The sequence below is a fragment of the Engraulis encrasicolus genome, chromosome 1, assembly GCF_034702125.1.
Source record: "Engraulis encrasicolus isolate BLACKSEA-1 chromosome 1, IST_EnEncr_1.0, whole genome shotgun sequence".
Classification (NCBI taxonomy): Eukaryota; Metazoa; Chordata; class Actinopteri; order Clupeiformes; family Engraulidae; genus Engraulis; species Engraulis encrasicolus.
Genome location: NC_085857.1, coordinates 18,451,009 through 18,476,071, shown reverse-complemented (window position 1 = coordinate 18,476,071; position 25,063 = coordinate 18,451,009). Strand labels below are relative to the sequence as shown.

The 25,063-nt window shown below is 41.9% G+C and overlaps 2 protein-coding genes across 2 annotated transcripts; one reads left to right on the top strand and one right to left on the bottom strand.

The window, feature by feature from the left end:
* Positions 1-677: 677 nt before the first annotated feature.
* On the top strand, positions 678-21,206 carry LOC134448670 (4-aminobutyrate aminotransferase, mitochondrial-like). Its single transcript, XM_063198337.1, has 16 exons — positions 678-769; positions 1,223-1,312; positions 3,941-4,047; positions 4,522-4,551; positions 5,955-6,072; positions 7,071-7,120; positions 7,773-7,853; positions 7,974-8,066; positions 8,542-8,604; positions 12,498-12,561; positions 13,144-13,292; positions 15,110-15,247; positions 18,010-18,177; positions 19,208-19,354; positions 20,025-20,136; positions 20,993-21,206. The coding sequence occupies exons 2-16, from the start codon at positions 1,249-1,251 to the stop codon at positions 21,112-21,114; spliced, it is 1,506 nt and encodes a 501-aa protein (XP_063054407.1). The 5' UTR covers positions 678-769; positions 1,223-1,248; the 3' UTR covers positions 21,115-21,206.
* A 240-nt stretch (positions 21,207-21,446) lies between these two features.
* On the bottom strand, positions 21,447-24,729 carry tmem186 (transmembrane protein 186). Its single transcript, XM_063198344.1, has 2 exons — positions 24,619-24,729; positions 21,447-22,462 (listed from the first exon to the last, which is right to left on the bottom strand). Exons 1-2 carry the CDS (start codon positions 24,694-24,696, stop codon positions 21,752-21,754), a joined length of 789 nt encoding a protein of 262 aa, XP_063054414.1. The 5' UTR covers positions 24,697-24,729; the 3' UTR covers positions 21,447-21,751.
* Between the last annotated feature and the right edge of the window lie 334 nt (positions 24,730-25,063).

The window sequence follows — 25,063 nt, the reverse complement described above, 5'->3', positions numbered from 1 at the left end:
ATGCTAACATTAGCCAAGTATGCCAAGCAATGAAATCCAGTAAAGTAGCTGTTAGTAGCCTACTCACTACTCACTAACACCCACCTGATATCATAATACTTGCTTAGGTTGACAAGCAATGTAAAGTAAGACTGGTGCAATGTTTAAAACAATTTTAGTTGCCATATCTCCTTCCATCCACATGAATTACCTGCTTGTTGTAAGCTTAAAAAAACATTAATTTCCAGACCAGAATGACATAGCCTACATAAATCAAACTCGCCTAGGGCACCAAATAAGCCAGAACCGGCCCTGCTCATACAAGAGCCTGTACTGTGTTTTGCCTTTTGATCTCCCTCTATCCATATTTGCCCTACTTTGCGAAGGTCAGAAGATGACAACCTATAATGCTGTATAAACATTTTCTTCTCTGTGATAAGAACATAACTGTAAATGTAGTGTTGGTGCAATACTTAGTGTGTAGGGCTGACATTGTGAGTGTGAAATTTCACTCTCTCAAGTGTTCATTGCCCTTGCATGGCACAGTCACAACCTCCTATCTAATTTGATAAATAATGATTCACACAGCCTCGTCTCAAACTACAGACAGGTTTTTCCAGCCCAAACCAGATTGACAAGAGAGGACTGTTAACGTGTAAGCCTAGAGGACCCCTCCTCCTCCTCCTCAATCACTATTTAAAAAGACAACCATAAACAACATAAGACGACAAAACCCTTGGCTTACAGTTTATCATCCGGTGACCTGCTGATTGTACACCATCGCTAAAAGGTAAGTAATCTGAAAATAAAAAAAGTAATTTGAAAAAAAAAGAGTCAGTCCATATAAATATAGCAAACTTTAGGCATTTTTAAAAATTCTTCGATTTCAAAAAAGAAGGCTATATGTCTACTTGCCATTGACTGTATGACAGCGCTAAATGAATGCCTTATTTCACACCTGCACAGACCACAAGAGACGTTTCAGAATCCTGGAGATTGTTTTGAAAAAAAAAAAAAAAGTCAATCTTGTCTGGACTAAAAACAAAATTCTCTGAACTAATTTATGATGTTCTCACCATAAAATGCAATAGATAAACATTAGATCAGTGAAATTAGTGGAGTGCCCTACTATTTAAAATCAACAACGGCACCTCAAAACAACACTTTATCAGCAACTAAAGCACATGAACACCTTGTTATTAGTATGCACCGTGTCATTGACTGTACTGCACCTCTCTGACAGGTTGCTCTGCCAGTGTGCGCTATACCATGGCCTCTCGTCTCTACTGCCGATGTCTTGCCGCGCGCTCCAATGTCTGGGGTTCTATACAGGGTGAGTAAACACAGACATTTTGGTACACGGGTGTTAAAATGTGCAACCGTTTTTTTTTTTTTTTTTTGATCTAGTAGGCCTATGCTTTATTTGTGCAAATCAAATTATTACAGAGCATGGATGCATGTTAGTTAAAGTGATACTGTCCCATTTTTGGAAGTAAGCTTATTTTACACCTCCCCTTGAGTTAAATAATAGGGTTTTACCGTTCTCCTGTACTTCCAACCGTTTTCTAGTTATGGCAGTGCACATTTCACCTCCAAGCTAACAGTTAACATTGAGTCCTATGAGACCAGTTAGCCGCGAGCTGGTCTCATAGGGCTCAATGTTAACTGCTAGCATGGAGGTAAAATTTGCACTGCCATACCCAGAGAACGGTTGGAAGTACAGGAGAACGGTAAAACCCTATTATTTAACTCAAGGGGAGGTGTAAAATAAGCTTATTTCCAAAAATGGGACAGTATCACTTTAAGACAGCACCATCAAATGCATGACAGGTAGGCTATTGTATAACATGTATCGCATTGCATAACATGGTTTATGTGTACAGCAGTGTGTAAAGTAATTATCTTACAGCACAGTCCATCGTGTGTCGCGATTGCAGTAAAGAGTGAGATATGCATACATTCCATGGGTCATATGAACTGCACGGATCACCTGTATCACAACTGCATTATACACTGTATCTCCTGTAAAGTGTTAGAGATGGGCCTGTGTGTGGGGGCGGGGGCGAGACCGGGGCCGCTGCTAATGTTTTGGAGGCCCTATAAGCATAACTAGTCAGGAGACCCCCCCTATTAATAATAATAATAATAATAATAATAATAATGATAATAATAATAATAATAATAACAATAACTACTAACTAATAAATATATCTTTTGTAATGTAATTCAATAATTTTTTTCATGACGTTTGTTTTTTAGTCAATCTCAATTTAAGAGGCCCCAATTTTGGGGACAAAGTAGCTGTTGCCCCAAGCCCTGGTTGGTGCCCTAGGCACTCTGGTTATGTCTAGTGGCGGCCCTGGACATGCATACATTCCATGGAGTGTGGATCATCACCTGTAACATAATTGCCTCACTTATCTCCTGTGGGGAGTGAGATATGGGGCCTGTGGCTATGTGTGTGTGTGTGGGCGGGACTGTTGATGATCGGAGGAGGGCTACCTGATGTGTGTTTCTCTGTGCAGGGAAGGCTCTCTGTGTGTGTCTCAGTGCCCTGGAGCCACAGCAAGTTCATCACAAATGAATGGTATCATGAGGCTGGCTTTGCAAATTGTGTGTGTGTGTGAGTGTGTGAGTGTGTGAGTGAGTGAGTGAGTGAGTGAGTGAGTGAGTGAGTGAGTGAGTGAGAGAGAGAGAGAGAGAGAGAGAGAGAGAGAGAGAGAGAGAGAGAGAGAGAGAGAGAGAGAGAGAGAGAGAATATCTTAGGGCTATCAATCACATCCATCATTTTATCTCTCCTGTCCAACTTGGATAATACTTGGGTAATATCTATGGAAACTTGAGTGCATTAAAGGGGGACGGAACAGAAGGATGTTTCTGTTTTAACCGTTTTCTGAGTATGGCAGTGCAAATTTTACCTCCAAGCTAGCAGTTAACATTGAGTCATATGAGACCAGTTAGCCGCCAGCTGGTCTCATAGGACTCAATCTTAACTGCTAGCTTGGAGGTAAAATTTGGACTGCCATACCAAGAGAACGGCTGAAAGTACAGGAGAACTGTAAAACCCTATTATTTAACTCAAGGGGAGGTGTAAAATAAGCTTATTTCCAAAAATGGGACAGTATCACTTTATGGCACCTGCAAAAAAATGCCTGCTTTATGCCTAAGCCCTTTTTGGATGATCAACTATATTCTCCGGAGCTGTTGGGTTCAGTGTTGTTGTCAAGCCCTTGAGTTCCCATTAGTCAGGTTACACATACACCACCATGGTAAGAACAGGATTAGACTAGACTTGACACTACTGTCCCAACGTAACCTTTGTTCCTGTTTATCATGTACATAGAGAGGTAGAATGCAACATTATACCATTATATTCAAGGTTAATGCTATTGGAGATACTGTATGTAGCTAAGCTAGTGAAAGTCAACGGATCACTGTAGCATGTAGCATGTACCACCTTTACAAACCCTCACCAACGATTTTAACTGTATTAAGCCCCAAAATAGTGGCATACCCCTTTAAGTATACTGATAAATGGCTGGAGAGGCATTTTGATGAATAGCCTATATTTTGCAAAAGTATCTACTCTGTTAAGCACTTTGCACTCTTTTCTGGTCTGCCCTCAATAAGAGTTGTTTTTTACAGTATGTTTTGATACAGAAAGGCCCAATCAACGGCATGCAGAAGACCTTATCACTGTGCAATGGACATTAAACAAGCAACTGTTCAATGACTATAAAAAGCCATGAGCAGAGAAAAATGTGTGAGCGCAACGGAGTGCTTTGTGTTTGGTCATGCATACACTTCCCCTTTGACAAAAAAAATCTGTTGTCAAAAGTAAAAAAATAAAAATAAAATAAAAACCCTTGCCGCTGTTTGCTTTGCGAAAAGTTCAAAAGGGGGTTCCTTGCTGAAAAAAGTTTTGGAGCTCCTGGCCTAGTCTGTGGTGTTGTTGTTGCAGGTGGCAGGGGGCTCGTCACCCAGGCAGCGACGGCAAAGAGGAGCCTGGATGAGTTTGAGCCCAGTGGGCCACGCATGAAGACTGCAGTGCCCGGACCCCTGTCACTGGTAGCCCAACCGTCACACACCACACACCACCTCAGCAATATCTTACTCTGTATTTTTTAGCCACTGCTTTAGTATTTAACAGATTCTGTTTTGTGTGGATTACATAGCTGTTGCATAGGCCTACATGAGTGAGATATTACAATGTCATTGTTTTCGTTGTGTATATATACAGTAAAAAAATGGAGGTATTCTATAAGCTATTCTGTTGTAGGCTACTCTATTCTATTCTATTTTCTGTGAGGATGTAGATTCATATTAATCTTGCGATGGTTAATCAGTCATGAGGGATTGGAGTACAACTTTAAGGGATGACACACTACACCTTTGCGTAAACACTTTTGGAGAAAAGCACAAGTTAATGAGTGCTTGAACTCAAGTAGTACTGACTGTAAGGCCTATAACGGATGTTTTTGCTTTGCTGTGATTGGCCCGGTCGCACCCAACCTCCTTTTTCTATGCCACGCCCCCTGACAGGATCTGCAGAAACAGCTGGGAGAGATCCAGGTGAGCGTGTGAAACTTACTTCACCTTGACCTTGACCTTGATAACAACCATGGTTGACCACTTTAAGACCCTGTTTACACGTACATATTATGGTATATGGATGTTTTTGTAAACACATCGGTTTTGGCTTCTTGTTGACACATAAAACGACTTTTAGAGAGTTGAAGTGCCCCGATCACAATCTGTTTTTTTTTTATTGACATAACTTGTTTATACATAAACGGATAAAAAATATATCCACCATAAATGTATCTGCATACGTGTAACCAAGGCCTGAAATGTACATATGTTTGCTCTGCATGGTATACAACAAAACTGAATTTTAAAAGAACATACAAAACACAGAAACAAACGGCTAATACTGATGATTAAAAGATTACAAGAAATATAAATAAATAAGCATTGATGGGTAACCTGAACCCATTGGTTACAGTCCAGTGCCACATAATCCAAAAGACCTGGTCCCCGTTTCTGAAAAGCTTTGTTACTGGTTGCCAACTGTATAGTTAGCAACGACACTGTCGAGAAACACACCTTTGGTTTGGGATGTCAAACTCAGGCCCAGGGGCCAAATTTGACCCGCGAAGCCATTTTATTCGGCCCGCGAGATAATTTAAAATATCTATTACAGTTGGCCCACATACATCTTAATGTATAGCGTAACATGACTTGAACATGAAATTTGCTGTGTCACGGGATGTGCCGATACATTTGAACTAACAAATATGATGGGAAATAGTGTATGTGAAATTTAACTATGAATATGAAGTGCTTGTGCATACAATTTTAGTCCATTTTAAAAAATAAATGTTGAGTTTGGTCCGTGACTTCGTTCCAGATTTTTATTTTGGCCCTCAGTCAATTTGAGTTTGACACCCCTGGTTTATAGCAATGGACCCAGGGCTGCTAAGGTTTTGGAGGCCCTAAGCATAGCTGATCAGGAGGCCACCCTCATAGTTAAATAGTAATAATAATAATAGTCTCACTAATAAATGATGTGTTTCGTAATGGAATTCAACATTGTTTTTCATGACATCTTTTTAATCAATCTCAATTTAAGAGGTCCCAGTTTTGGGGTCAAAGTGGTTGGTGCCCCAGTTGGTGCCCTATGCACTCTGCGTACTCTGCTTATGTCCAGCGGCGGCGCCCGAATGGAACGGCCCATTTGGAATGTGTGGCATTGAATTGTAAAAAAAGCGTTCAAGTTGTCCAGCACTGTAAATACATGAATGAATGAATGAATGAATGAATGAATGAATGAATGAATGAATGAATGAATGAATGAATGAATGAATGAATGAATGAACGAACGAATTACAACAGGAAAAACAACATGGGACACATTGGTGTCTGTGGAATGTAGCTATGAACCTTTCATTTGAATCCTGTCTTCTGTCTGTCAGAATGTGCAGTCCTTGAACTTCTTCTGCGATTACGAGGAGAGCCGGGGGAACTACCTGGTGGACGTGGACGGGAACTGCATGCTGGACGTCTACATGCAGATCGCCTCCATACCTATTGGTGAGACCACATCATAATAATAATAGTAATAATAATAATTGTATTTGTATAGCACTGTGTCATACAAGGCATGTAACTCAAAGTGCTTAACAAATGGGAAAAAACATCATTGTTAGAGATGGATTTAAAAGGAGAGGTATAGAGGAGGGGCAGAAATAGCAGGAAAGGCAGAGGAAGAAGAGATAGACAGAGATTGTAGAGTCATAAGGACATGTCCTGCCCTGGCCTCGCCACCTGTGAAGCTCCAGTCAATTCACATTTGAAGAGTTTATTTGTAAAACGGTGTATCCACCCTTTTTGACTTTTGCATTTGCATGGTCCTGTCACCTATGTGTGAATTCTTGCCATTCAAATATTTTGAGAGCATACGTTTTCAACCTATTTAAAATGCATTTTGCAATGCAATTCAATGGAATGCCCAATACAAAATGTCAATTTCCCCAACATTCTATAAAATGGAGATACACCGTTTTGCAAATAAACTCTTAATTTTGTCCATGCGGTCAATTCACAAATGTTACCTTTTTCATGAATACTTACCACCACCATCAAATTCTAAGTATTCATTGGGAAACTGCACCTTTCCTACATGAAAAGGTTAATCTTCTCCGTGTCCACCATTTTGAATTTCCAGAAATAGACATTTCTAGCTTCTTACTTATCTCATTTACTTTGGTCATATTAAACCCCAGTTTGTTATTTAGTGAATATTGAAGTAAATATCAAATTTGGCAGCACAGTTTCAATAAGCTGCATAGTTGCAATAGGCCTACGTACTGTGCAAATCTGATAAATGGAAAATGACTTTTACAAAAGTTTAAGATAAGCAAATTAGGATACTAGGATTACATAAGACTTCAAAATGCAATAACTTCAATACAAAGACCAAGTGGTGCACAAATTCCAATGCATATGACGTAATAATAGTTAGTTTATGGTAAATTAATGAAACGTAAAGTAATGGCATTAAATGGGCTCTTCGTTTTATTCTTCCACAGGGTATAACCATCCTGCTCTCATGAGTATCATGACGAACCCTCGTAATCTCGTAAGGCCAACCAATACATTACATTACATTATTACACTTAGCTGACACTTTTATCCAAAGCGACTTAAAGGTGCAATGTGCAGGATTTTTACTATAGTGATTTACAGAATATTGGTTACAGTCCCTGGAGCAATGTGGGGTTAGGTGCCTTGCTCAAGGACACTTCAGCCATGGATGGAGGTGTAGGGAGAGGTGAGGGTGGGATTTGAACCTGCAACCCTCTGATCTTCAGACCACCTCCCTAACCATTAGGCCACGGCTGCCCCAATACATAAATTTAACAGCTCTTTTATGTACAAAAACATTATGTAACCTGTGACTTTCCCAGCAGGGCTGGACTGGGACTGAAAAATCGCCCGGGTATTTTTGGCATAGACCGGCCCCGAACACACACAGACCACTTTCATACTTGACTGGCTGAATCCACTGTCTATATTCACGATGGGCCAATGGGCCTCCCCCTCTAATTTGTCGGCTAATCTAATCACAACAACAGGCCGATGGGGGCTGTCGGCCCACTGGGAAAATGCCTTGTATGCCAGATAACCAGTCCAGCCCTGTTTCCCAGTATGTTTGATTGTTAGTTTAATGGTTATTATACATTACAATTAAACATACTAAATAATTTCAATTCACGACTTAATTTGGATAGAGTTCCTTTGTGAACCGGCCAGCAACGGGCATGCTACCGCCGCGGTCGTTTACAGAGAAACTGTTGGATGGCCTGCTCTCAGTAAGTTAAATGTCATCCTTATTTATGGTCTCACATTTTCCATTTTTTTTATGATCATACCCTACCTCCACTGGCTTTGGTTTAAGGTGCAGCCATGATGTTTTTCATATCTTTTCTCAGGTGGCACCAAAGGGAATGAAACGAGTGCAGACAATGGCCTGTGGCTCCTGCTCCAATGAAAACGCCTACAAGGGCATCTTCATATGGTACCGGGTGAGTCACAACACGGCACAAAACCACCTGGCTCTCGTGATGAATGTAGCCCTGCCTGCCTGGCTAAACAAATATTAATCTGGAGCTGTGACCATACACTTGGCGCTCTGATAGCGTGGTTTTATCATTGGACGATCTGCTTGTCTAACATTTTTAAAATGCCTACAAGGGCATCTTATGGTGCAGGGTGAGTCACATGGCACAACACAACCACCACTCCACCGAGTATAGAAAGTTGGCTCTTGATGATGAACATAATGCCAATGTGATAATTGTCAGTAAGTGTTATTTGGCTAGAGAGAAAGAGAAATCAATGTCGACTTGTCATGACAATGCATCTGCTATTTAATGACACTGCATCATCGCATTTATGACATTGACATAATATCTGACAGTGTCATGGCATGCTTATAACGGCACTGTCCAAGTAACGATGCTGACCATTTATTTTACTAAATGCTTGCCCACTCTTTAGACCAAACAAAGAGGGCACAGTGATCCAACTCCCGAGGAGACGGTAACCAGCGTCATCAACCAGGTACGAGTAAAGGAGATGAAGTTGACTATGAACTCTAGTCTGAGCTTCATAGACAGGTCATCAGCTGGGAAAATTAGGCCTTTCGTCCTACCGCACTTTTCTCTGTGGATTACCGGCCAGAAGGCCTCTTGGAAGAAATTAAAACATGGGGCCACGTCAATTTTTGCTCAGAATTCAATATGGCCGCCATTTTCCAAAATGACTTGTTTTCATGCATTATTACATTGTACTATAAGGTGATATTCATGAAAGATTAACTACATTCAGCACTATTCTGTCCTATTTCCTTACATACATGTTTACAAAGGTTGATTAAACTAAAACAAATGAAAATAAAGTTGGCCACCTTGAAATATCCAAAGGTAAGTGCTGAAAATGATGATTGAAATGCACATAGAGAGTCTATGGCTGGGAAAATTAGGCCTATTGTCCTGTCAGGGTTTTCACAGTGGATTACAGACCAGAAGGCCTATTGAAAAAGATTCACCAGCTGGTTGCCATCTCAAATGTGCTCCAAAATTCAAAATGTTTTTCAGAATGGCAGACTTTCATACAATTTTCTCAATATTGTAAGGCCATAATTATCAATAAAGATGATCTATTTTGCAGTTAAATCTCATTACAGATGTGAGTATAAAGGTTGTCTAGAAAAAGGCATGAATATATATACAGTGGTGCTCATATGTTTACATACCCCAGCAGAATATACGCTTTCTTGGCGATTTCTCACAAAATATGAAGGATTACACAAAACCTTTTTTTTTCACTCATTGCTAGTGACTGGCTTAAGATATTTATTAGCAATCTTCTGTGTTTACTCTTTCAAAAGCATGATCGCACCCCAAACTACCCAAATGACCCTGTTCAAAAGTTTACATACCCTAGTTTCTGATGCTGAATATGGCCCTGTTTAACATCAAGGACTGCTCTAAATTGTTTGTGGTAGTTGTGGATAAGGCTCTTAATATTCTAAGATGACAAAACAGCACATTCTTCCTGGCAGAACGGTTGTTTCCTATAATATTTTTGGGTGTCTTGCTGGAACCTCACATTTGAGGTTTTCCCTGAGTGGCTCAATGATGTTGAGATCAGGAGAGTGAGATGGTCACTCAAAAACCTTCATTTTATTCTTTCTGAAGCTAATGACGGGTTGATTTGGCTTTCTGTGTCGAAATATTGTCATGTTGGCACTGTTGGAATTTCAATTCAGAAATGCAATATGAGGGGGTTTGGTTGAAATCAAGCCATTGGGCAAGGGAATCATTGCATTGCAATAATCATTGCAAGGGAAATTGTTCAGGAGGCATAGGACAACCAAAAAATAACTTCAGGTGAAATATAGGACAACATGAAAAAATGTTTTGAACTGTACAGCAAAGAGGCACTTGAGGAAAGATGGGCTGTTGGGGGTTGCCAGGAGAAAGCCATTACTACAAAAATGCAAACATGTTATTTTGCATATGATACACCAAATAGCATAGTGAGAAGCAGCAGAATGCCTGTGACAATGTCATTTGGAAAAATGAGATCAATATGGAACTTTTTTCAGCCACTATTAACAGTACCATTTGGAGAACAGTCAACGGAGCCTATGATGAAAGTTACACCATACCCTTCTGTGAAACATGGTCATGGACCACTGATGTCATGGGGACATTTGAGTTACAAATGCATTATACTTTTGATCCATACTCGCAGAATGATGAATACATTGTCCTGTAAAAATACTGGAGGAAACTTGACACACTTCAGCCTTGAAACTGCACATGGTCCATTGTTTGGACATGCAACATGACAATATTTCAACACAGAAAGCCAAATCAACCCGTCATTAGCTTCAGAAAGAATAAAATGAAGTTTTTGAGCGACCGTCTCACTCTCCTGATCTCAACATCATTGAGCCATTCAGGGGAAACCTCAAATGTGAGGTTCCAGCAAGACACCCAAAAATATTATAGGAAACAACCATTCTGCCAGGAAGAATGTGCTGTTTTGTCATCTGAGAACATTAAGAGCCTTATCCACAACTACCACAAACAATTTAGAGCGGTCCCTGATGTTAAACAGGGCCATATTCAGCATTAGAAACTAGGGTATGTAAACTTTTGAACAGGGTCATTTGGATAGTTTGGGTTGTGATCATTCTTTTGAAAGAGTAAACACAGAAGATTGCTAATAAATATCTTAACCCAGTCACTAGCATTGAGTGAAAAAAAAGGTTTTGTGTAATCCTTCATATTTTGTGAGAAATCGTCAAGAAAGCGTATATTCTGCTGGGGTATGTAAACATATGAGCACCACTGTATGTTGCCACTTTGAAATATCCAAAGAAATGTCAAANGATTGAATTTCACAAACACAGTGGACTGCTGAAAAAAGGCATATTGTCCTGCCAAACTGTGTGTGTGTGAGTGTGTGTGTGTGTGTTTGCGCGCACGCGCGCACGTTTTTGAGTGTGCGCATGCGTTTGTATGTGTGTGTATGTGCCTGAGTGCGCCTGAGTGTGTGGCCAGTGTGCTTCTTTACACACACTGACATAGACACAGTAGACAGGGTGTGTGTGTGTGGGGGGGTGACTGTAGAGTAGGGGGAGACAGATGGGTGGGGTAGGGGGACCGAATGATGTGGAGGAGCGGGGGGATGAATGAGGGGGTTGGGGGGCAGAGTGTGGGGGGATGAGTGAGGTGGGGCGGGGGGTAATGTGGGGGGTTTGGGGGGGTAGAATAGTGTGTGTGTGTGTGGGGGGGGGGTAAGTTGAGTCGGGGGGGGGGGGGGGGGGGGTGGTCGGGGGGGGGGGGGGGGGGTTGACCTGCCAAACTTTTCACATTGGATGGGGGGTCGCGAGTATTTTGTGGGGGGGTTGGGGGAGAATGAGTCAGGGGGGTGGTGAGCGTGGGGGGGCAGAATAGTGGGGGGTGAGTGGAGGGGTGTGGTGGGGGTGGGCAGAGTAGCATGGTGGGGATGAGTTGAGGGGTTTGGGGGCAGAATAGTGTTGGGGGGGTGGTGCAGAATAGTGTGTGTGTGTGTGTGGGGGGGGGGGGGTGAGACACTGTAGAGCAGGGGAAAGATGAGCGGGGATACAGCGCACGCACACCGCACCCTTGTCTTTATTGCAAAAGAATGTAGGCCTGAAAAAACTTTTGGTCATAATCCAATAGAAAAAGTTTGGCAGGTCAATAGCCTTTTTTCAGCAGTCAACTGTGTATGTGTAATTCAATTATTTTCTGACAACATTCCTTCGGATATTTCAAAGCGGCAAAATATATATTTTCATCCTTCTGTTGCCAAACATTGTACTCACGTCTGTAGATAGGAGATAGGACAGAATTTCACTGAAAATAGGTTATTTGTATTGNTAATTACGGCCTTACAGTATTGAGCACATTTGAGATGGCAACCAGCTGGATAATCTTTTTCAATAGGCCTTCTGGTCTGTAATCCACTGTGAAAACCCTGACAGGACAATAGGCTTAATTTTCCCAGCCATAGACTCTTTCAATCATTATTTTCAGCACTTTCCTGTGGATATTGCAAGGTGGCCAACTTTATTTTCATTTGTTTTAGTTTAGTCAACCTTTGTAAACATGTATGTAAGGAAGTAGGACAGAATAGTGCTGAAAGTAGTTAATCTTTCATGAATATCACCTTATACTATAGTGTAATAATGCATGAAAACAAGTCATTTTGGAAAATGGCGGCCATATTGAATTCTGAGCAAAAACTGAGGTGGCCCCATGTTTTAATTTCTTCCAATAGGCCTTCTGGAAAGTAATCGACAGAGAAAAGTATGATAGGACGAAAGGCCTAATTTTCCCAGCTGATGAACTGTCTATCACCAATACCATACTATGACACACACTGCTAATGACGCTCTCCTGACACTCTTCCAATAGGCCCCTGGCTGTCCAGATCTCAGCATCTTATCCTTTATGGGCGGATTCCATGGTAGAACCTTGGGTAAGAACTTTTCGAACTTTTCGAACATCGAAGTTCAGTAAAGAAAAAAAACAGGCACATCTGTCTCAAATAAGGTTTTGGTTGCAGGACTAGCAAAGTCACATGAAAACTGAAAATAAACTCTGCACATCAAGCTCCCATTTCTCTTAATTCAATGGGCCGTTTCGGGCAGATTAATAACTTTCAGTTTTCACAAGAACTTTATAATGACATTTTATATGTCATGTGCTCATAAGACAACCGTAGGCTGGTGCACTACAAAGCAAGAGACGGCTCCTGCTGAATAGGGTTGATGTGTGTTTGTCCAACAGACACTTCTACATCTAGTGGTTTCATCTCTTTTGCGTTTCTGAGGCTACATTTCCATGACTGTCGCTACTATGCCCTGCCTGCTGTTAACATACAGTGGTATCCCTGACTCATCAACAAAATGTTTGTAAATGTTTTTTTGATAATTAGTTCAATATTTCATTAAGTGTTAGTAACGCTTCATAAGGGCCTGTTATTACAAATAGTTGCTCAGTCATCTAAAGCTTGTACCAGAGAGGATAGATGTTTTTTTTTTTTTTCTGTGTGCCACAGGGTGCCTGTCTACCACACACACCAAGGCTATTCAGAAGCTGGACGTGCCCTCCTTCGACTGGCCTATCGCACCATACCCCAAGCTACGCTACCCGCTGGACCAGTATGCACGGGAGAACGCCCAGGAGGAGAGCAGATGCTTAGAGGAGGTAAGGGCTAGTCTGACAGGCCAGATCATTCTTTTTTTTTTTTTTTACCGTGTACCTTCATTGAGACAGTGTCAACCAACACACAAAAGTATATCAGTCAGTTAATGTGTTTGGGTTTAGCACGAATCTACTGCATGCCAAGCAAGCCGAGGGCCAAATCATTGTTGTTCAGACTGCCACTGCACAATGACCGGAGTCATCAGAGTAGCAGTAACCTGCCCTAACGATTCTAACGATCACATTGTGATTGTGTCTCTGGCCTCTCCAGCAGTGCAGTACTAAACCAACTGGCTATGAATTTACAGCAATGGAAATGAGCCTCCTTATTGTATTCAATATTCAATATCTTAGTGATAAGCTGTAGATTAGATGGCTAGTGGTAATAACACTACGCTGCAACATGATCTCCAAAAATTCTGTGCTCCTGGACACGGTTGTTAAGGACACAAAATCCGTGTCCAGGAGCACGGATTTTGCCAAAATTCTGTGCTCCTGGACACCGAATTATTTTCCGTGATGGACACACAGAAGTGCTCTCTCTATACTCCCACAGCTCTATGTTTCCACAGTCTTGTGTTTTCTCAGGATTTTTCTTATTTCAAATATTTTTTCTCAAATAAAAACATTTCTTACTGACAGGTTAGGGTTAGGGATTGTTTTGGTCTGGGCACAGCTAGTTTTCTTTCATTCATTATATGAATTTGATAGCCTAGCAACTGGAAAAGGTATTTCTCAAAAATATGTCTTTAATGACAGGTTAAGGTTAGGGAATGTTTTGGTCAGGGCACAACTTAAATTGCTATAGCATTATTTTGTTTAGGATTAGCATTTGGTATGTATTTTCTAATGATAGAGTTAACACAGTGCTGTGGTAATAGCCTATAGAAAGCACTTCCGTGTGCCCATCACGGAAAATAATTCCGTGTCCAGGAGCACGGAAAACAATTCCGTGTCCAGGAGCACAGAATTTGGGCAAAATCCGTGCTCCTGGACACGGATTTTGTGTCCTTAACATCCGTGTCCAGGAGCACGGAATTTTTGGAGATCAGGCTGCAACACTCATATGATTGGGATAGGTCAGGGGTTCCCAAACTTTACAGTGACAAGGCCCCCTATATAGCCTACCGGCAGATTCTAGCCCAGTGGTTCTTAACCTGGGGTGCTGGCACCCCCTGGGGGTGTGCCAGAGATTCCAGGGGTTGCGCGGAATTTTGTTTGTGTTTAGGTAATGACCAAAATTGTGCTGGAAACATTTTAATTAGGTCAAAACAAACCAAATGTATCATGTTTTGGTCCCCATTTGGTGTCTAATGCAATAATCATTAGTGATTAATCACTTAAATCATCTTTTACACGTATACCATGTAGAAGTTTGGGGGGTTGGGAGTGCACGGCTTAACTTTGTCACAGGTAGGGGGGTGCTTTAAGATAAAAAGGTTAAGAACCACTGTTCTAGCCAAGGCCCACCCAACATAGGCTGTGTCACACTATTTTTTCAGAGCACCTGGCTATACAACTCGATGAAGTTGGGGCATTCATAAACCCATTCAAGTACTACAGAAAGCATAATACATATATGTATATAAGCATATTTACATTGTAAAGAAGAAAATGACTCCACTGGGATTGTTCAGTTCATTGTTTGCTTATTTTGGCTTACTTAAGTTATTAAATTATTCAGTTTATTTTGCTATATTTTTCCAGCCAACCTGCCGCAGCCCCCCTCCTGGCACCCCCTCGTGCCCCCCCCCCCGTTATTACAGTATAGTAGGACGAATTTTAAGAATAAAATGGTTGAAAAACATTTTTATGCATAGGTGGAAGACCTGATTGTGAAGTGGGAGAAGAAAGGCAAACCTGTGGCGGGGATCGTGATCGAGCCCATCCAAGCGGAAGGAGGAGACAACTATGCATCCTTCGACTTCTACAGGAAGCTCAGAGCCATCGCCAAAAAGGTTAGGTCATGGTAATGCGTTAGTAGTAGTTCAGATTAGGGCTGCACAATTAATCGAAAAATAATCAAAATCGTGATGAAATGGTGAAATCGAACTCATGATTTTAATCGTGATTAAATCGTGGCAATAGTGACCTACTTTTGAGAGCGTCCTTGAAGCCAGAACATACTGACAGGCTGGTGTTTCTGGCCAGAAATCTGTCCACTTAAGTTTCATGCTATTGCCTTTACATAATTATTACAATTCATTTTATTTTGCTCATCCCGTATGTAATTCATTTTTGGTTATATTTCATCTTGTTATAATTTTCAAAAAAATCAGCAAAAATCAATAATCGTGATTAGTAATCGTGATTATGATTTTGACCAAAATAATCGTGATTATGATTTTTTCCATAATCGTGCAGCCCTAGTTCAGATACACCGCGCTCTTCCGTGTGGTGCGTCACCAGTTGAATAACTTGGAAGGTGAGAAAGTGGATCGCACTCGGGTTCTTCTTTCCTTCTTTTTATTTTTTATTATTTACATAGCAGCAGAAGTGTAGACAAACGTTTCGGCTGTTGCCTTCGTCAGTGTCTCCATGGTAATGCGTTGGCATTAAAACTCAGAGGCAAAGTGTAGGAAATACGGTTATGTCAATGTTGAAATTGAGGAAAAATGCTTTCGATGACTTTGTACTTTCTTACTGTCACGAAATTTAGTGAACAAGACAAAAGAGAGTAGCCTGGTTATCGCGACTGCAGGTGTCTACAAGACTTTGGTCTGGCTAACTATTGTTGTTAAACCATTTCTCAGAGAGAGATACAAAGGCCGTATTTACCTCGGCTGCATGAATTGCCGCCGTATGCTACAAATTGAAGCTTAAGTCGATTAGACCAGCCATCCCTTCGCTCACCTATCAACTTATTGAGACATTTGAAATCCCAGATTTCTATTTGTTCCTATTCCTTGGGAAGCATTTTAAAAAGAATGGTTTGCCAGACTACCATGAGAAGAAAATGAAGCTTCACAGGTAGGACGGGGCCTGTGAAGTCATATTCCATTCTGAGCAGTGGCGGTCCTAGGGCAGGCAAGCTGATGACACCCCTGTTGGCATTGCGAATGAATGGGTGCTATTAATATGCTATTACCATGTTATTACAATGTAATTACATTAATAGCATGATATTAGTGTTCTGATTAGCATGTTATAAGTGTTAATTTGTCAGAGCGGTGGAGGTGGGGCACCAGAGGGTGTCACCCAGGGCACAAATCATTGTAGGATCTGCAGAGTCTGAGGTCAATTTGCCAAAATATCATGTGATTGGCTGCCTTTTGGCTTTGTGGTACGACTTTGCCTCCCTCTGTTGTTGTGAAATAATACTAATGCAGAAATACGAATATTGACGCACACAGACTTAGGCCTCAGGCAACATAACATCATCCCGACGCGTCACTTTTCGACTCTTTGAACCGTCGGCAATATTTGAAGCCAAAGGTATGCGCCCCCTTGCTGTCCAAAAGTGACACTAAATTCAAAAACACCCACTGATGGCAATATGACTTCACTGATTGTTTTATTTAGGAATAGGTCAAGGTCTAGGCACTGCCTCAACAAGTGACGCTAAAGGTATGCCCTCGAAGACATATGTAGATTGTCACCTGTTCAACAGGCTGTCATCATGCTTTTGCGTATGTATCGCACGCTAGTGCATTCAGCGTGCTGGTGCGAAAGTTAAAGCGTGCTCAAAGTTAAAGCGTGCTCCTCAACGCAACGGTAAAGCGATTTCATGCACTTTTGACACGTGACGAGGTTTGCGCAGTTTTCCTGCCGTGTCGGCGATTTTGTTTTGTCACAGCGCATTTCTGTTACTAAACGCAAATATGCTTTGCTGTGCCCTAACCAAAACCACCCCTAAACCTAACCTGTCAGTAAAGCAATGTTTCTGCTGCTTTACTTTTGCCAAGAACAGCGAGATTAGGCGAATTTCTACCTAAATTGTGCCTAAACCAAAACCATCCCTAAACCTAACCTGTCACAGGGCGTTGTGGAGCACGACTTAACTTGAAAATGCGTATTGGACACACACGATAGTGGGTTGAAATCAGCGTGTCATAGATACGCCTATGCATGATGACATGTTGTGTTCAAATGGTGTTGAAAAAAATGACACCAGGGGGAGTCAGACAACGTTGCCTCAGGCCTGAGTAAGATCCAACTAGTGCATCAAAATCAGTGTTTGTAAATGAACGATTTTTTTTTTTTCAGGGAATATACCTACTGTGCAGACCAATGTGTCACACTCTCTACTTTCTCCTCTACAATGGATGACTCCCCTCTATTCCCACTTACAATACTTTCCCCTATTTGACCTCAGACCAGAGATGTCACTAGCGGATGAAAATGTCAAGTCAAGTCAAGTCAAGTCAGCTTTTACTATCAGTTGCTTCATGTGCACAGGTCATACAAGGAAATTGAAATTACATTTCTCTCTCTATACCATGAAAAGGACACAGGCATACACAGGACTGACATTTACAGACTGACATCAACATGCAAGACAGGATAAGTAACACTGATGGACCAATAACAGTGAAGTGATGACGTAATAAATAATAAAATAATAACAATGTTAAATTACCTTTTAACATAGTGAGTGACAATGGTGGACCTGGACCTGGATGTCCTTTGTAAATTAAATAAAGTGTTCTTTTGGGAAATAAATGTACCCAGTATGATGACCAATTACCTCACACCGATTTCCCCCTTCCCACATACTTAGCATGGGAGTGCGTTCCTGGTGGATGAGGTCCAGACGGGCGGTGGCGCCACGGGGCTGTTCTGGGCCCATGAGCACTGGGGGCTGGACGACCCCGCCGACATGGTCTCCTTCAGCAAGAAGATGCTCACCGGAGGGTTCTTCTACAAGGATGAGTTCCAGCCTGATAAGGTGCGCACAGTCAGACGGCAGAATATCTACATTAAAGGAACACTGTGTGAGATTTTTAGTTGTTTATTTCCAGAATTCATGCTGCCCATTCACTAATGTTACCTTTTTCATGAATACTTACCACCAGCATCAAATTCTAAGTATTCATTATGACTGGAAAAATTGCTCTTTTCATACATGAACAGGGGGATCTTCTCCATGGTCCGCCATTTTGAATTTCCAAAAATAGCCATTTTTAGCTGCAAAAATGACTGTACTTGGACCATACTAGAAAATATTTGTTTATTACTTAGTAAACTTTCATGTAAAGATCAAATTTGGCAATAGGCAGCCCAGTTTCAATGAGCAGCATAGTTGCAGTACCTTTTTTGACCATTTCCTGCACAGTGTCCCTTATGGTAATTGTGTAAATATTTTTGCTGAATGATTAAGTAGTGACAAAGCCTTCTGATCATAAGACAGACACGACTTTGCCCATTCATTCATTGCCCATTTATGTCACCATTCATTCAGTGATGGGCCACTGAGATTCAGGAACCACACATCAGCATCACAGGTTTCTAGTGCAGCCATGGCTTAGTGGTTAGAGCTCTGGCCTTTATAGGGTTGCAGGTTCAAATCCCACCCTCACCAGCACCTTCATCCATGGCTGAAGTGCCCTTGAGCAAGGCACTTAACCCCACATTGCTCCAGGGCCTCTAACCAATACCCTGAACCTAAATAAGTGAAAGTCGCTTTGGATACAAGTGTCAGCTAAGTGTAGTGTAATGTAATGTAATAATAGTGTTTTGTCCTAGGGTATGTTAGGACTGATCTACCCGACCAGTAGATACTGTAGAATCAGCAACATTTATCAAATGGCTAGAGCAAATATCCAGTTCCATTTGGTATCTTCTGAAACCACGATGTTGCCAATGTCAAAAGTAGTACCTTTGTGTTAGTGCAACATACCTTAACTCTCTTTTCGTCCTCCATTGTTGAATCGACCCTCTAATGATGTCTCTGGTGGTCTGCTCTGTGGTCTTCATAGCCTATGAGGATCTTCAACACGTGGATGGGGGACCCCACCAGGAACATGTTCCTGTCGGAGGTGCTGAAGGTCATCAAGCAGGACAACCTGCTGGACCAGGTCAAGAGGACGGGACACGTCATGCTCAACGGACTCTACGACCTACAGGTAACAGCCTCAGGAGAGGGACAGAGCTGTGCACACACACACACAGTACGAGTCCTGTAGCCCAGGGTTTCCCAAACTGGGGTGCGTGGCCTGTCATAAGGGTATGAATAGAGCGAGCTGAATAGAGCAATGGCGGACATGTGTGTTTTTAAACAGCATTAATGAACAATAGGTCGTTTTTAATTGTATGGTGAATTGTATGCTGAAAGGGTCCATTGGAAGTGTAATTTATAGTGTAATTTATATTGTCAAAAAGCAAGTTACATTGTAAGGACGACAGAAAAAACATTTTTGTCTATTGGGAATGAGGATTCCCCAAAATGACTGCATAATGTGCAGTGATTTGCTATCCCATAGCGCAAAAATATGCGAAGGGGGTGCGCGAACCACATTAAAATGTACAAGGGAGTGCGAAGGGAAAACTGCTGTAGCCCATTCTCAGATCAGTGCTTGGATCCCAGGGGACTACCCAGAGGGGACATAATAAGGATCTCTATGGTCCAGGTTAACCTGCAACAAACCTGCCATTAAAAATAATGGGATTAAAAATAACAGGATACAATATTTTTAGCAGCGCTTCCACTGTCCCGTTTTTCCCCAATGGCTTTTCTGGCCCCTCATTAACTGCCTTGCAAATGACTTGCTCTGGGATTTCTGTCTCTCCCTATAGGCTCGTTACCCACACCTCCTCAGCAGAGCCAGAGGACTGGGCACGTTCTGTGCCATCGACGTGAAAGACGAGGACTCGCGGAACAAGCTTATCCTGAAGGCCAGGAACAAAGGTGTGAATTGAAGCAAGGCCACGAGCCAATTATAAAAGGCAGAAAAAAAACATAAAAACAAGCCCAGGTTTGCCAAGCTGCCCCCCTCAGTATATAGTCAAATGTGATGCCGTGCAGTACTGCAATTCTTTTGAAGTGATTGCCACCTAGTGGCACTTCTTTACCATTACAGTACAGACATGGGGTTGAACTCAATCTACCTCCTGTCCTCTCCATTGGCTTGTAGCCTTGTGTTGTGAGGCAGTATGACATTGACGTTAGAAGTTTGATTCAATATCTCACAAAAGCACAGTTCAAAGGTCATTCGAAGAAAAATAAAAAAATAAAATCAAAATGTTGACTGGAGAAAAGCCCCGGAAATGTTCCTGTCTAACTGGGCGAATAGACCAGCCGTGACGATATTCAAGCGACAGAGAATCGCTTCTGTGCAGCAAGAGCGATGCGAGCGATTGAAGCGACTAGAGTATGTCCATTAAAAGCAGAATCCAAGCATTCCAACATTCCCATTGGCTGTGGCGGCTGTCGCCGAACCACATCATAGCTAATTTGCATAACATTGCTAGGAGTTCAACTACAAACTGTCGCTCTAGTCACCCGAATGGCTTTTGTCGCGCAACTCAATACAAAATTACTTCTGTCGCTGGACTGGCTCATGTCGCGCTTAGTCTATTCGTGCCTTTAAGGGTGACAGCGGGGAAACTTTGCTTTCTCCACAGGGGCCAAAACATACCAGACAAACTCTTTTTAATAAACATTTAACAAGCTCTTTAACGCACATTTAACACACTTAGATGCACATTTAACAGACATTTAACACACTTACTAAAAGTCATATCTGTTTCTGTTCTTGTTTTAGGTGTCGTTATGGGAGGCTGTGGAACCCAGTCCATCAGATTCCGGCCTGCCCTGGTGTTCAAAGAACATCACGCACACCTCTTCCTCAGCATCTTCAACGATGCATTGGCCGAAATGAAATGAATGACTTGAAGGGCTAACTTTGCACATATGAGAAATTGTAATTTGCACTATGGTCACCTGGATTATTCAGATCACACATGGATTTCATTGTTCAAATAATATATTTTTGTGTTAAACGGTGTAGATAAATAGATATAACAGATTTGACTTGTCATTACACATGTATAATAAAAAACAGTTTTAGAAAATGTGCTGAGGTAGTCTACTAGTTATTTCGGTAGATTTGAATTTCTGTTGTCTGACCAAACGTTTAACTTTAAATTAAAGTTTGTAGGCCTACTAAAAACATAAAACAGAAGATGAACTCATTAACTCACAACATTCAATAGGCCTAAAGTTCATACAGAGACATTTTTTATTGGATGTTCATGGATGTTCATCCAAAACTATTCTGTTGACAAGAATGATTGTGCTGTTTTTGTAATCATTGAAACAGTGCAGCCACGTAAAAAAAGTCAGAACATCTAAAAGACAACAATGTTGTTAACATAAATGTCCACATTGTGTGTGTGAGTAACACTTTGTTTACGGCATAATAAGCTACTTGAGTTGGCCCAAAATCATTTTGTACATACAAACAATTCAAAAGGAATAGACGCACACACAGCCCACATGAAATGTCCGAAAAAAGCACACATCAAGATAGAGAGCCAAAGACCTTCCCGAATCCTTCCCGATCAACAACGCGACCATAGCGGGTAGAAAAATACATGTTCCGTGACGTGCTGTACCGCTTGAAGCTTAAAATCAACTCGTTTGGTTTGTCGCCGGCGTCTGCCAGCGGCACAACATCTGTCACGGGCAAGTAGACGTCGTTGCGGGCGCCCCAAAAAGTCAGGTGAGACACCTTCACCGTGGTGCCTGAGGAGTCCAGGTACATCCTCCCGACGACTCGGCCGGCAAAGTAGCTGACGGCGTAGAGCATCGACACGGCCAAAATGGCAATGGCACTGCTGTAGTCCACCAGCTCCAGGGACACCGCTCCTTGGGAGTAGTAGTAGTATATCGGGGGAAGAATGAGGACGGTGATCCCAGTCTGGATGATTTTGAGTCTCGACAGCGCCCTCAGGAGTGTGATCGAGGGCAGTGCGTATATCAAGGAGTAGTCCCGGGACGCCAGGTCAGAGCAGTGGGCAACTGCCTGGCGGTTGGAAGGGAGGAGAGGGGGAACACTAGGGAAACGATGTGATGATGGTGTTGGTCTTGTGAAAAGTCCTGTGCAGGTCTGTGACGACTGGATCCTTTGCCACACATGGCTAACACTAGTCCCTCCTCTGATGCAGTGAGCGTAGCGCCGACACTGAGTCAACGAGGAGGTGGCAAGTCTGCCTATTCGAATACATCCAAGCTGTGAAAAGAGGAGGAGAGGGAGAATTTCATGTGAGTTCCCATGCGCAAACGCAATACCAGGATTTCCCCCAGAACGTTCTTGCTAAGGCGGCCACCTTGACAAGAAACACTTACCAGCTTGACAAGGTCCCCTGAAAAGATATATTATGTCATTATGTCAAACATATTTCATGCTGTGAATGTAGTCTAATTTCTAAAGTTGCTTTTAACGCCCCAGGAGAGGGAGAATTTCATGTGAGTTCCCATGTGGAAACGCAATGCCCAAAATGATATGGTTATACAAGTCTTATGAGCCAAAGCACGAGACAGTGTTCAGTGGTGGTTCAGTGTGTATGAGTGGGGCCTCATTTCCCACCCAAGACGAAGAGGATAGACAGCAGCAGCAACAAGTCTTGCATAGCACTGGTCTACAGGAGCCCATTTACTGTATCTCTCATGTTAAGCAACAGTGGGCCCAGTCCAATGAAACAGCTCACACTCATATGCAGCACATTTTCTGAAGGCATATTTGAACTACACTATATGATGGAAAAGAGTGTGTGTTGATTTTAGCTCTCAGTCAATTTGAGTTTGACACCCCTGATGTATTGCACCCATCCATGCCTCACTTGGTAACCAGGTATTTCGTGTTTCTTCTCCGGCATAATTTAACATTATATATCTCATGCAGGTAATTTCCATGCATATCCTACATAAGAAACACAGAATAGAACACATTTAGTGTCATTATTGGCAGTACAAAGACATTTAAAGCCTATCTTAAAAAGGTGCACACAGTGCAAGGTATTACAACCAGGGCTTTGAACCGTTATTTTTTTCCAAACGTTCCGTTCCGATCAGAAACGTAATTATAACGTTTCCGGTTATGGGTTCCACCAATAAATTGACGTTCCCGAACCGGTTAGAACAAAAAAATATTGTTCCCGGAACGGTTAATTTCGTTCCTGTCAGCTGATTACTCCCCATAGGCCTAACTGACGTTAATTAACCAAGAAAGACGGAAGTGCAAATGACTCGGCCTACATTCCAAACTGTTTATTCAAGAGGATGAAAAGAATATCCTCCAGAATTTTGTCATTCAGGGACGACCTAAGCGGAGAAGCGGAGAATAAACCTCAATGATGAAAATGTGTGCTCCACACTGACTTGGGTCACGGGGAGCGCTATGATAGACATTAACGTTATTGGGCATCCATGGCCGCTTCAAATATGCACAAACTCACAAACATTCTCGGTGCGCTTTACACGCGCTTCTCTGCAATGTCTTACAATGATGCAATGGAAACTCTGCCCTATTGTATGACAGTGGTTTCTCTTATTTAAGATGTGGAGTGGAGACTTTGTAATCCACAGCTCTCACTCCATTCAGTGTCTGATGTCACACAGGACGTGAGCCTCAGCTGTCATGGTAACAGGAAAATAATAACTTTTTTTTTTAGTTTGAGGAACGGTATTAACCGGTATTAACCGGTTACCATTATTTTTAAATAAGTGTTCCCGTTCCAGAACATAAAAAATAATAACGTTTCCGGTTTCGTTTCTGTTCCCTGTAAAATACAAAAAGTTCCCGGTTTTCGTTTTCGTTCCTTGAACCGGTTCAAAGCCCTGATTACAACTATACATAATGAACAAATAAAAACGTGCAATACGAGATCAAAATGCACACACTACTAGATATGCAGACAGACAGACAGAACACAGATGGCTCAGACATCAGTTCAATTGGGGCAGCCTACTGAGTAGCAGAGATTAAAAAAGTGCAATTACATTGCATGGTGTAAAATGGTAATGAAAGCTTTATATTCTGCAAGTAAAAATACAGCACAATGTTGTGATACTAAGCAGACAGCATCACTGACCATTGTAGATGGATTGTGCGTGAAAGGAATAGGCCAATTTCATCGCATGTGCTATTATAATACCGTATTTGAACTGTAGGAATCCTTATGTGAGGTCCATTCATTTCTTGAATTGTGTGTCATAGCTAACACGAACATGACACAAGGAAGTGTGGGTCTGATCAAAACAAATGCTCAGTTTCGCCATTCTGCAGCTTCAGACAACTTTTCAGTTTAATCTACACAACCTTGCAATCTGCTGCAGTGTTCTCTTAAAATGGTTAATTTTAAGCATATGAGAAGATTTTATGCTTACCATTTTGCCCAAGTTTGACGGCTGACCTTCACGTGCACATGCGCACGAGTTTGACGTTTCTCGCGTTGGATCCAACATGCTCCACTGAGTTTCTGCCCCCTGCCGGTCGGATGTAGCAAATGAAAATGTTGCCAGCTGATCAAACACCAGCAGAGAAAGGTATATAGAGCAGTGTTTCCCAACCTTTTTTGTCCTGCGTACCCCCTAAGCATTTTTTTCATATGATGAGTACCCCCTCGACCTCATTCATGCTCTGTTCCTCTATCCCAATGTGACTACACTCCATATATTTGTCATTATTACATTTTTCTGCGTACCCCCTGAGGTGTGCTCGCGTACCCCTAGTGGTACACGTACCCCTGGTTGGGAAACACTGACATAGAGCATACGGTATTTACATTGTGTGGGCGGAGTTCAGGGTATGGCTGTGTAAATAATGCAAGTG